Genomic DNA, 13,827 nt, shown 5'->3' with positions numbered 1-13,827 from the left:
TACATTGTTTTATCAACAAAGAAAAGCACACATCGATACAACATATCAAAGTGTATATGTCTTGGCATAAGACTGGAGACAGTTTCTGTTACTGCTAGTTAGATTTCAATAAAACAAATTACATTTACCAATGTGAAAAACAAACTACCCAAGAAACTCATTGAAGCCCAATTCCCTTTATAATGAAAAGAGCTCAGAGGCTTGGTCCTCATTTTTTCTCTTTCTTTCTTTCTTTCTTTCTTTCTTTCCTTCCTTCCTTCCTTCCTTCCTTCCTTCCTTCCTTCCTTCCTTCCTTTCTTTTCTTTCTTTCTTAATTTACAGACATCTGCAATTACCTACAGTTTAATGCCAAAACCAAATTGGCCACACTTGGAATTTTCTTTTAATGGGGTTTGACTCACCAGCCTGGTTTTTTGTTTGTTTGTAAAAAACAAGTTTTTTGTTGTTGTTGTTGTTGTTGTTTTTCTTGTAACTTTGACAATGTCACGTTCTTCCTTCTGGTGTGGTGTGTGTTCAGTGGCCTGAGTGGGAACCTCTCAGGTCAAAGCCCCCATCCCTCCCTGGAAGGGGACAGGAGGGCATCCCTGTGGTTTACTGAGCCTGGGACAGCTTTTTCTATGTCAGCACAGGAGAACTGTTTTGCTGGAGGGAGGCCACTGTTTCTGAAGTGACCCTGAGGCATGTCCTCTAAGTCCTTTTTTATCAGCTTGTCCACCGCAACCCCTGCTCTGTGGCTCTGTCCAGGGCTATGTTGTGCTATGTATATGGCTTCTGGCTGTGAGTTTTGAGTTTTAAAGTGCAAAGATTTTTTTCTGCCCAAGTGTAATCATTTCAGGCAGAGGCATTCCCAACTCCCAGTCCACAGCCCCAGAGAATGGGATGCTTAGTGAGTACAGATTGGGGGCTTTAGGTGGCTGCCCCTGGGTTCTTCCATCTGAACTCCCTTACCTGTTATACCTGCTTCACTGCCCACTGCCCCCAGGGTATAGGTCACAGGGGCAAATAAAACAAAATCCACAGCAGAAAAGAGGACACTTTCCCTTCTCCTCCAAAGTGGAAGAGCTTGTATAGCCTCATTTTGTGTTGCCTGTAGCATTTTAGAAAATGATAGAGTGCCCTAGCTGAATAGGTTGCTAACCATGGCCTGCCGGTATTCGTAGGTGATTACTGTTATCTTTGTTGGCAGTGCTTAACCTCAGAGCATGGAATACCCCTCTCCTATCTGGGACAGACTTCAGGGGTGGGCATGCCTGGGTAAGTAGGGTTTGTGTGGCTGTGTCTCAGGCAGGATGGTTCAGAGCATACATGAGATTGTCCAGTAGATCCTTGATCTAAGTATGGACAAAGTCCATCATCCCTCCCCCTATCCCTTAATATAAAACACCCTGCTCATCAAGGCAGACAAGCACTGACCAAGTCTGACAATCAGCCCACCATTCCTCAGTGTACACCCCCGACACACACACACACACACACACACAGGGGGGTAGGGGGAGGAGGAGGCGAGGGAGGGAGGGAGGGAGGAGGCAGCTTCACATGACAAAAAAATGGTTTAAAAGTGGTGGGTTTACAGTTCTGGAGTCCCAGCCTGCTCTCTTTGTATTGGGCCGTGAGGACCTAGGGCTGTGGGCCAGAGGACGGTTTCCAACGATCGTTCCCTTTGTGCTGTATGACAGTTCCACCTGTACATGAGACTTAAGCATTTTCTACCTTCCTTCCTTCCTCACCTGGCTCAGTGCCTTGTCCAGAGAGCTGAATTTGAGCCCCATTATTTGTGTGGCCTCAGGGTGAGTACTCTGAGAGAGAGAGAGAGCAGGAAGTCCATGCAGCAGTTACTTAAACTCATTGTAATCCCTTCATTTTCTTCCCATCTCATTTCTTTCTCCTGGCCCTTGTGACTGAGATCTTGGAGCAGTTATTAGCATCAGGTTGCCTTTGGTGTGTGTGTGTGTGTGTGTGTGTGTGTGTGTATGTGTGAGGGTACACACACCTGGTGAATGTATGGAGATAAGAAGAGGATGCTGGGTGTACATGATTCTCTGCCTTATACCCTTGAGATAAGGTCTCTTGCTGAATCTGAAGTTAGGCTGGTGGCCAGCAAGCCCAGCAATCCTCCTGCCTCTACTGCTATAGCTCTCAGGTTATGGGTATATGTGCGGCCACATCTGGAGAAGGACGAGAAGTCATGCTGTTTGAGTTAAGCTGGCATGGAGGTCAGTCATTTACATGGTAGACAAACAGCCACATGGCCGGAAGGCAAGCTTTAGAGAAAGAGTGAAGAAGCCCAAAGTCCCAGAGGAAGCATGCTTAGAACAGAGGTAGGAAGAAAAAAAAGGAAATATTGTCCCTTTCTGGGTAAATCAGAAAAGTGAGATGACTTCAGAAGCCAAAGGGCCCCAGCCCTGTCAGCTGCTGTGATAGGCAGGGGCTGGAGTTCTGGAAGGAACAGTAAGTACATTATCTCTGTAAAGGAATAGTTACTCTATCTCTAGTGTGACTGCCTTCCTAGGGCTGGTTTTGTAGGAACGCCATTGACCTGCCACCTGGGAGGTTTCCAGGCCAGAGATTTCATCCTCTTGACCAGGAAAAATAAAATAGTTTCCCCTTAATAGGCCTTTATTATTGTTGTTGACACAACTCATAAATCTTTAAAAGAAGTCACTCTGTGTCCTCACTGAGCTGGATGAAACATCATGTTCCAGCCTCATCATGTTGTGAGGTGATTTTTAACCCAGTTGTAACTCAGATGACTCTATGCCCTGGAGCGGAAATACGAATGAGGGAACATCCAATACCTCCATCTCCTTTGCTGGTGGATCATAGAAGGCAACAGTAGGTACCTCTCCGCTGAACACTCTATAGATGTGTTTGTGCTATTTTCATGTGGAAGACTGTGCCCATTAGTAGATGGACTGTCTCTGAGTCTGTCTGCTTATCGTTAGAGGCAGGCTGCAGTGAGGCAGCATGCAGCAAGTGTGCAGAATGTGGAAATCCTTGGCTTTGGATGGGGCCTCAGTTCCATCCTTCATCAACAGCACAACCGTGGACAAAGTACTTCAGTATCCTGCGCCGAAGTTTTCTCATTGGTCCAGAGATATGTCTCTCTCGTAGAAGATCTGATAGGTCAGCTACCCAGTTCGTCAGGCTATCTAAGCAATTGTAAAACACTTTCTGTGCAGCTCGATTATGAGGCTCAAATACCTCTTTCCTAGGAGAAGCAAGATGGGGAAAATCTTATTGTTTAAAAATAAGAGGACCCTAGTTCAAGGTCTTGTGATAGATGAACAAGATATTGGACTGTGAGTTGCTAGGCAACTGGCCAAGATTGCTGTGATCATTGAGTATGGAGCAGGCTATGAAAGTAGAACTTGAATAAATAATAGGCAGAGTGGCAAAATGGAATGCTATTTTCTTAGAAACAATTAAACTACATTTATACAACTCTTGAGTTACTTGTTAAAGTATCTGAAGGATCCAGAAGAACTCCATCTTTGAGGCCTACTTTGTTCTTTTCTCTGGATTTGGACCACCACGCTTCTTTACCTGGCTGGCATTAATGATGTGCTGATACTGGCCTGATCTCTGCAACAACAGTGGGAGATTGACCTGTGTGTGTGTTGAATGTCCAAGACCAAAGCTGCTGAACCATTTTGCTAGAACCATTTTGCTGGACTGAGCCATGGTGTCTGGTGAGACTGATGGAGCCCATCTCTTTGGTCCTTGACCCCACTCAGTGGTTACTTTTGTTAAGTTCCAGGGTGGGTGTCTAGGCCCTGTTAGTCCCTGCTTCTGAGGACCTCCTTTTCCCTAGAGGGGGAGGTTTTGATAATGTGCTTGTTAACAACTGTGAATTTTTCAAGGTTGCCTATCATTAGGGCTAAATTGTTTCATAACATAATAATTACTGTATCATCCAGGGGGAGCCTGAGGAGGCCGAACAGAACCAGGAGGTTTATTATTGGTTATCGAGAGGGTGCTCATGAAAACATTCATTAGTGCTGCTCCAGAGAGAGGGAACAGGGTGTTAGCAGAGCAGGCCAGCCCAGGCAGCTTCGCCTTGCCTCCGGGTGGAACAGGATGCTAGCGGCTTAGTAGAGCCTGGCCAGAGTTTTGACCTTGCAGCTTGGGACAGAATTTCGGTTTGGGAATGGCAGGCTGTGTCCAGTTCTTGCTTTTGTATCTTATACTTTGCATTATTTATTCCCCTTTCTCTTACTATAATTTTGTTCTCAGAGGGAACTCCATTAAAAACCCCATAATACTCGCTATCCATTAATCCGTCGCTGACCTTGGCTTACTGAATAACCGGAAATTGTAGCCTCACCCTTATAGTTACACTGTTCCTCACTGGACTCAGCTGGTTACAGAGGATGGTCATTGCGCCCCACAAATGCGTGGGATTCAGAATCTCCACCGTCAGTTTCTCCAGGTAATTTCTGTGTGTGGAGACATTTCAGACATCCCACCCTAAGTAGCCATGCCTGGGGTAGGCCTGGGTCTTCTCTAATTACGTATTTCGTGTCCCTTGCTCTTCCTAAAGTTTGACATTTGGTAGCTGTAAAAATCTTTGAATTTTCTTCTCATCTTGGACACAGCCTCTAAGGACTTTGTCAGTGTCCAGGGACAAAAGTGGGACAGGTAGCAGGATGGTAAGTGGAAGTGGAGACAGCTTCCTGTTGAAAACGGAAGGGCATATACAATTATAGTGGTGAGGGTGGCTTTGATAGGGAGACAATTTTGAAATTTTGCAGTTTGAGGAGACAGTTTTGGTTTTCACACCCAAGGGGGAGGGTATAGGTTCAGGATGCTGTTAAACATTCCATAACATACAGAACAACCCACCGCCACACACACACACACACACACACACACACACACACACACACTCCTCCACACCACACCACTACCACAGAAGGTTTCTAATTCAATATGTCAGCAAGGCGCTGCTTAAACACCCTTCAGCGTGCAGGGCAATCTTCCCCACCCTCCACCCTGCCATGCACACACACCTACTGCCATTACTTCCACACCAGAACTAAAAGAATTATCTAGCCCTACAGACCAACACTGCAGTGAGAAGTGTTGCTCTGCAGACCCTTATATTACACCCAGATGTAACCCTGATGGAGGGAGAGTTAATGGGGCTCCATCTCCTTCAGTGTGGGACAGTGGAGCAGGGATTATAATAGCCCCACCTGTATAGACTACTCCTACAGCATGTCCATGGCATGGCGGGGGCTGGGAAGTCAATAGAATTAGAGATGGAGGATGGAAAATGATTCAAGAGATTAAGGGAAAATGAGAGAGAAGCAAAATTCAGTGGAGAGAACAGAGAGAAGTGGGCTTACCATTGCTGTACCACTTTCTTGATAGATCAATTTACAAAGAGAAAAGGTTTCCTTTGGCTTCAGTTATGGAGGTTCCTTTTCGTAACTGGTCACTTTGCATAATTGATCTCTTTGCCTAATTGCTGCTGATGCTGTTGCTTTGGGCATCAACAATCCTTGAAGTGGGGGTGCATGGCAGAACAGGACTGCTCATTTCATGACTGAAAAGTGACAAAGAGAAAAGGAAGAACCTAGGGTCCTCGCTAAGGGCATTTCATCTATGGAGCCCTTCTAGGCTCCACATCTTAAAGGTTCTACTACTTCCCAATAACAACATGAGCGAGGACCAAAACTTTTATATATATACTTTTGGGGGACCATTCTAGATCCAAACTAACAGCACTGTCTATTGTGCACCTTGCGCTAGCCACCCTCTCCCTCACCCTCACCCTCTAGCCAGCCATTAGAGGACAGCTCATTTAATGATGTTACTAATGCAGAATGTGGCTGATCATTCCAGAGATGGCCCTCGGGGAATCACGCCATCCTCTGTGCACGCTCATCTGCAGTGGATTTGCCATTTATTTTCTCCCAGGACGTAGAGTTGTGTTGTGCCACCTTGTGAGCCTGGGCTGGCTCTGTCATTTGCCTTGACTGGAAAGTTCATGGAGACAAGGATGTTGTGTGACAGTGATGTCTGATTCTGAAGGTCATTCATCTTTCATGTCTCCTCGATGGATGATTTCTACCATTCTGTCAGGGAGCCCCACCTAGCTTCCTTGAGCAAGGGCCCAGGTGTCTAGCTGCCCTAGCCCAGCCTCTAGCCAAGCAAGAAGGTCACTGTGACTGTATCTAGGCACCTTGAGGAGGTCAGTTCCTCACTCAGTCACAGAGTGACAAGGGGTAATAAATTACGGTTAGTTTAAACCACTAAACACTGGTTTTATGTGTGTGTTTGTATGTATGCACACAGGGCAGAGGTCAAGCCTAGAGTCTTCCTCAAGGGCTGTTTATCTTGTCTTTGGGGCAGGGTCTCTTACTGGGAACTGAGGTTCCTCAATTAGGTCTGACTGGCCAGCAAGCCACAGGAGTCCCACCTGTCTCTGACTCCCCAGCACTGGCAGTACAGATCTGTGACCATAGCTGTCTCTTCATGTGTGCACTGGGCATCAAGCTCAGGTCTTCATGGTTGCACAGCCAGCAGTTTACAACTGAACCTTCTCTCCAGCTCCTACTGCAGTGGTTTGATGGACAGAGAAGACAAATGGATGTTGCAAGTGACTGCATGCCTGTTTGCCTTGGAGTGTGCGTGTTGGGTGTCAGACCAAGAGTGAGAAAACCTGAGCTCTTCCTCCTCTGCTTCCTGCAGCACTTCTCGGAACTTCTGGATGAGTTTTCCCAGAACGTCTTGGGTCAGCTCCTGAATGACCCTTTCCTCTCAGAGAAGAGTGTGTCCATGGAGGTGGAGCCATCTCCAACATCACCAGCGCCTCTCATCCAGGCTGAACACAGCTACTCCCTGAGCGAGGAGCCCCGGGCTCAGTCACCATTTACCCACGTGACTACCAGCGAAGGCTTCAATGATGGTAAAAAACTGATTGCAACGAAACACTGGGGTTCTTGGATCTTTGACTCTAGCTCCTTGAGAAGACAGGGAGTGTGGGCCCTGTTGTTCACACCCATATTAGCCATACTCCCACTGCCTGGTAGGCCTGGTGCTAAGGATGTGGTAAATGACAAGCGGGACAGCATGAACTTGTCTGCACTAGGCTAGGTCTCTGGGAACTTGCTGTCACTGAATCTTAGTTCTCTCTCTGACCCTGGGCAGCTGAGCAGCCATTTGCCAAGCTGGCCTCTTGGCTGATGATACCCAGCAATATGGGAAGCCAGTTGTTTTAAATGATCACACTGCTTTCCTAACAAAGAATTTTTATGATTGTTCTTATCTGGAGGACATCCTCTTAACCATTTCTCAGCATGTTCCACTGACCCAACATTCTTGGTGAATGTTATTGGACTCTTCTTGTTGGTACCCCTTCCGCACCTATTCCCATCAACAGTGCTGCTGCTTGTTATTGTTGAAGGACTGACTTTTCTAACTCAGAGATGCTAAGGCATTTTGACCATTACTCTGTAAGCCTTTATTTGCTGTATTTTCTATCTTCCCAGTTCTTCATGTGTGTGTGCAGTCATACACGTACACATGTATACACACACACACACACACACACAGTTGAACTATGTTTTATTTGCTTAGAGGGATAAATACTTTGAATAAGCTTTAAAAACCTTGTTTCCTATTCTCACTCCACCATATGAATTTTTTACCCCCTCAGGAAAATGACACAGTAGCCCAACACTGACCTCCTTGGGTTTTTCTCGGAGACCACTTCTGCCATCTCTTACATACCATCTGTGCATGACAGTGTCTTTTATAAGTTACTCCCTATATAATGTATTTCCTCATGCTTCCCTGTGGTTAAAGGCCAATGCCTGTGTCCACATGTGTGGGACGGGGCAGCTCTTCCAGGGAATTCATTATTAGCCTCTAAAATAATTAACTTGGATACCAGTAAAACACCTTCTCTCAGGGCTCAGAATGTTGTGGGTGTGAAAAGTTCATATTCTTCTCTAGAATACATTCTTTTTTGGAAGAGTCACATTACTTAACATGGGGAAAGCATGTTCTTACATGCTCAGTGAAGGGGGTACTGTGAATCTGGTAGCGGCTTTTTTCTTGCCTGCTGGAGCAGATACTCTGAGTATCAAGCAGATTCCCTGATTTTCCAGTTTCTGTGGAGACTTTAGGAACGTGAGGCCTTAGCTCTTCCCTGTAGTCAGTCAGTTATCCTTGCCTTAGATCAGTAGGATGAGGTGTTTTGCCTCCTGGGAAAGAAAGGAAAAGAGAACTGAGTTAATTTGAGGACATAATGGTATTTGGGGGATAAAGTGAAGTGTTTAAAAATCTCAGAGCAATGTCTACCACATAGCATCTCAGCAAATCATATTCTCCTACTCCCAGCACCTGCCCCCTTCTTCATTTTATCCAGTTCATTTCAGAAACACCCTTGGATCAGATGCAGAATATGGCCTCTGTTGTGGTACTGTTTTCTCTCCTAAGCTGCGATACAAACTGTATTATTATAACAACATACTATAGCAGAAGTTATTTGAGACTTACGAGTTTCTTATTTCTCTAATTTTCCATGTAATATGGTCAGGCTGTGATTGACCGTGGGTAACTGAAACCATGGAGGGTGAACCACAGATAAGGGGAGCTGCTGTGTCCCTGTGACTCGCCATATACAAGCCAGCTCAAGGAAGTCAGTCGTTTAGGCTTCAGGTTAAATTCATGCAAGCCCTGAGTTGGCTTTATGACTTTACGAATGGATTTTAGCCTCTGAAGAGCAGTTGGACAAAGACTGTTAAGATTTCTTTTGACTGAGATTCTTTGCAGGATGTTCTCACCTCCACATAAGGTTCCCTTGTGTGCTCATCATTGCTTTGCCTGTATTTGTCTCTCAATTCCTTTGATGCCTCTATCTCTACGCCTCTTCACTTGTGGAGTTACCTTCAATGTCTTTTGTGTCAGCCATTTATGCTGTGTAACAAATAGGCCCTCCCCCAAATTAATGACTTAGAATGGCCACTTATTCCCTTATGAGTTCTGTGCTTAAGTCCTCTGAAATGGTTTACTTGTGTAGTTTTGGTTTTTAATTACTAGTACTGTTTTCTCTCCTAAGCTGCGATACAAACTGTATTATTATTAACAACATACTACAGCAGAAGTTATTTGAGACTTATGAGTTTCTTATTTCTCTAATTTTCCATGTAATATGGTTGGGCTCAGATGCTGGCGGAGACATTCCCAGAGTTAGAAGCTCTGTCCTAAGAACAGCAATCTCCAGTAGCTGACAAGTCACTGCTGGTGAATTGATAGCCTATTATGTGGTCTCTCCATGGGGCTGCTGGCTTCTCCCACAAGTGAGAGACCTCCTGTCAGTCACCTTTACTGACATAGAGAGGGAGGAGCCCTGCTGTGCACAGGGTAACACTGATTCACCGTGAGAGGAGGGGATTGCACAAGAGGGCAGTCAGCAGGAGGTGCAGTCACTACAGGCTTCTTGGATGCTGACAGCCACACTGTGAAGTACATTCTTTGTGTCTGGGTTCCTTTACCTGGTATTCCTGTTCTCCACACTATTTCTATTCATTCACCCAGTGACTCTCAAGTTTATGTTCAAGACATTGAGGAAGTATAAAGAAAAAAAAAAGTTCCTTGCTGTTCCTGAACTTATCAGGAGGGAGGATTAGAAGTGTACACAACTGATGTTAAAATCATGGTCCATGTGCCAGTCTTGGTGGCAGTTCTGTGTTCTGCATTCATACCTGTTCCAAATTCTACATTGCTACTGCCTGGCTCTGGGAGCATCATTTAGCCTTTCTAGCCCAGCTTCTCTCTGTGTAAAACTAGGCTGAGAATGACTTTTGATATTTTCTTTTGAGGATTAAGTGTGAGAACAGATTTCATTGCCTCCCAGGGTCTGGTTCTTCTTAGCTCTCTTGAAGTCATTATTTATAACTAAGCTCTGCAAGAGGACTGCTCAGGAAGACTTTTCAGAGGATTGTAATAAAAAAAAAGTTAATCTTAATTTAGTTAATGTAGAGGACATTAGTGGGCACACACCATGCAGATGTGGTGGTCAGAGGTAAACTTGCAGGAGTTGATCTCTCTTTCTACCGTGTTGGTTCCAGGGGTTGAACTCAATTCATCTGGCTTAGCTGAAAGTGTCATTATCCACAGAACCATCTTCCCAGTCCTATGAAAAAGGATCTCTTAATTTACTAGCTTATGTTTAGCAGTGACATTTAGGGGGAACTTAGCTGTTTAGCTTATTGATGGGTTATTTTATTTCTGCTAGTTTGTTTTTTTACACAACAGCTATGTCCAATGACAGAGCATAATTGTTTAGGGAACAGAAACATAACTGTAACCATAATACTTTTTATTTGCATGGAGATCATATCTCCCTTCCCAGAAGGGAGAGAGCTGAAATCTGAATGATGATAGGTAGGTGACATGAACAAAGACTAGCAGAAGAGGGAAGAACGAGGGTATGTCTCATGCGTAGAGTCTGCTGTTCAGAAGTTGGAGATGACCTCGTGATATTCACTAGACTAACTTTGCTCCAGTTCCACATGCTGGTTGCACACCTACTATGTGCCAGACCCTATCTTAGATACTGAGGAACCAAGCATTAAAATGTAAAACCTGCCTGTGAAGAGCTCAAGATCTGATTAAAACCATACCTAATCCCTATTAGGCAGACTTTGAGTAGTGTTCCAAGAGAAAATTAGGCTGTAGGAGTTTCTAGGAGAGAGAACACACGCTTTGATGAGTCAGACGAGCTGCCTGAATGAAGCAGGATTTCAGCTGGATGTTGGCTCACTGCCTGGGGTCAGCCCCCTGGAGCTTGCTAGAGGGCCACAGATGGAGAGCAGAGGGCCAGGAGACTGGTGCTTTGAAAACAAGATCCTTAGTAAAAAGATTGCTCACAAAACAGATTTCTAAAGGTTCCTCTTCATTCATTAGTTGTCCCCCTTTGTCTATGTCTGGGTGTATTATTGTCTCAACTTTGTCCTCCATTGCTGAAGTTTGTTCCTCGGCATGGCCTTTCCCGGTGCTGACACTTTTTTATGTAGTTTTTGGTTAATTGATTCTTTCACTTACAGAACATATGCTTGGTTCATTTTCAGTGTATCAATTTCCTAGCTGATTTTTTTCTCTGTATTTATACTTCCTTTCCCAATTTACTGTTTCACTCCCTTTGGAGACTGTCTTTGTCTCCAGAGACTAGCCATCGTTAGTGTATCTGCTTATTGGAGTCATCTACATAGTCATCAATTGTAAAAAGAAAGACTATAAATTCATCATGGACACATCAGCTGTCTTGGTGATTTGGGGTTTCATTAAGGGGGGGGTGTTTAGTTTGGAAATGAATTGTGAAGAAGACATCCTTTTGGGGGTGGGGGGACTCCCAGAAAGCAAAAGATCCAAATAGAATTAGAAAGGGGGGGGGGTTTAAAACTAGGACACACGTTCAGAGCTACAGAATGTCAAAGCAAGACAAGGAAACACAAAGAATACAACTGCCCTCCTTCCATGCTACCACTGGTCTCCTGCTTATGCTATTGTTGATTTACATTCAACCTAAATACACTGTAAGTGAGACCTCAGCTAACGCTCACTGTGGGGAAAAACAATCACAGCTTTTGTTAACAGGACCTTTCCTATCATAAGACCAAAGAGTGCACCTTTGAGTTTCCCCAACTGACTCTGTTTGTAGCTCTCATGCTGTGACAGGCTATGCCAGTAATTTGCTAAAAAGAGACATGGGGGTTCAGATGGATTTTACCGAGGGCGAACAGTCCGCAGTTCATCTTTGTGAAAGTTCTGGTGTTTTCTCTCATGTATCCAAGTAGGAGATGATAAATATGGGGTAGGAATTGTTTGAGATGTTTGACAGCAAAGGGGTGGGTGAATGGGGATGAGGGTGGGCTTATCTAGCACAGGCTCACCTAGGTCTTAGCTTCAGTTATATTTCTGAGTTTTGAGAATGAACAAGTGTTTGGTTTTATTTTATTCTCTTGCACTATGCCTTATATCTCTCCAAAAGACAAATAAACTCTCCAGGTCCAAATGTTCAGAGCATATAACCACCCTGATAAGGTACAATTTGTCTTTAGGCAACATGCAGACATGTAGTTTAAGAACAGCTGTTTGTACCAAATCCAGTATTTCTTATCTCTTAATAAACAATGGCTGAAATAATACTTGGAGCCCTAACCCCTAGTGGTGGATAGTGAGCTTTTTGCCATTCTTGGGTAAGCCAGTAATTCAGACCTCTTGTTCAATTTTATTTAGATCAAATGCTGTTCTTCTAAGTTTGAAAGTGGTGCTAGTTAGCACATACAGCCAGGTTGAGACTTGGTTTAGGAGTCTTCTTTTTATTCATCTTCCTCTCTTCCATCTGCCATAATTCTTCTATCTTCCCACCAGTTCCTCCTAACTTTCCCTTCCCTTCCTTCCTCCTGCCATAATCCGTTTACCTACTCTCCCTGTTCCTCATTACTTCCCCTTATCCCTCTCTGAGTCCCAAGACAATCATACAGAACAAACAAATGTTTGTATGCTATCCAGTGGAGTCTGGATTCCTCAAACTATGCACAAAGTTTGGGACTATCTGCATTTGTTAACTTTTCTGGTAAGAGGCTATATAACTTTTCTTTAACTTCTTTTTCACATTTGTTTGTTTGTTTAGTCTGTGATACATGTGTGTATGTGTGTGTGCATGTTCCCATGTAAGGATATGCATATCTACATGTCCCACAAATGCTGAGATGGGAGTTGGCTTTTTCTTTCCACTCTATGGGTTCTGGGGATCAAATCCAGGTCCATTGGACTTAGCTGCAAGTACCCTTACCCACTGAGCCATACTGTGGACTTTGGTAACTTCCTATGGTTTCACAAAAGATTCGATGACTACAAATAAAAAATTAAGAAACCCTAGTCTGATACATCACAGGACTCATCCATTTCCAAGCTGGCTAAATGGAAACTTCCCTGAAACACTGGAGCCACAGAGCTTCATGGGTCTTAGGCCACAGAAGCCAAGCCCAAGAATGTGGCTGACCTTCATGGCCATTGGAGACAAACTCCACCTCATTCAGCCACCTCATCTCAGGGTACAGGCTGGTGACAAGATGCTGAGAGTACTTGTTAAACTGAATCAGTAAAGTGAAAAAAAGACAAAAATGAAGAGGCTAAAAGAAATATCCCAAGAAAATGTTCCTGGATATGCTTATGATCAGAAGAATAAAGGCTTATGTTGAAATGAGCAAACCTTGTATGTCACCCCAAAGAAGTCACCATCATTAGTGCCTAGTGAGGGTCACACTCCTTTGTAATCAAATTGGGATGTTGGCTGTATTACCCAGTTTTCTGTTACTATAGCAGATACTTGATATAGCCAACTTTGGAGGTCCACTGTGTCTTCAGTGGCCAAGGGTGGGGGAGATGTCAGTGGAGAAGCAACACTTCACAGCGGAAGTTCATGGTGAAACAAAACTGCTCGGCCTGGGGCCAGCAAGAAGAGAAAGGAGACTGGGGTCTCAGAATCCCTGTGAAGAGCATATGCCCACTGTCCGCAGACCGCCCACTAGGCACATCTCTATAGTTCCACCTCTATAGTTCCCCAAACTGCCAGACTGCCTGCAAAAGCATGTGTGCACTGGAAGACTCCGTCCACACCAGACCTGGGCTTCTTAGACTTTTGTGTGATCCTTCGTATATAAAATAGGAATGCAAATCAAATATTTACCATAATAAATCGTAAATGGATTTTAGAACAGTTCTTCAGGATACATGTAATTTTACCATTTACTGAAGACAAAAGCAAACATGCAATCAAGGACATGGCTGCACTTATTTTATATAAAG

The 13,827-nt window shown here is 44.3% G+C and overlaps 2 protein-coding genes across 4 annotated transcripts in view; one reads left to right on the top strand and one right to left on the bottom strand.

Moving 5' to 3' along the window:
* Nucleotides 1–13,827, bottom strand: part of Akr1d1 (aldo-keto reductase family 1 member D1) — a 287,500-nt gene that overhangs the window by 148,631 nt on the left and 125,042 nt on the right. The window lies entirely within an intron of this gene.
* Nucleotides 1–13,827, top strand: part of Creb3l2 (cAMP responsive element binding protein 3 like 2) — a 129,085-nt gene that overhangs the window by 55,791 nt on the left and 59,467 nt on the right. For all 3 annotated transcript variants that reach the window (XM_060380186.1, XM_021638208.2, XM_021638207.2), the window contains exon 2: nucleotides 6,697–6,913. In XM_060380186.1, the coding sequence (XP_060236169.1) occupies nucleotides 6,697–6,913 (217 nt within the window). The remainder of the gene's footprint in view (nucleotides 1–6,696; nucleotides 6,914–13,827) is intronic.

This window comes from Meriones unguiculatus, chromosome 3 (genome assembly GCF_030254825.1).
Source record: "Meriones unguiculatus strain TT.TT164.6M chromosome 3, Bangor_MerUng_6.1, whole genome shotgun sequence".
Classification (NCBI taxonomy): domain Eukaryota; kingdom Metazoa; phylum Chordata; class Mammalia; order Rodentia; family Muridae; genus Meriones; species Meriones unguiculatus.
The sequence above is the reverse complement of the archived record's forward strand: the minus strand, read 5'-3'. Positions and strand labels throughout refer to the sequence as shown.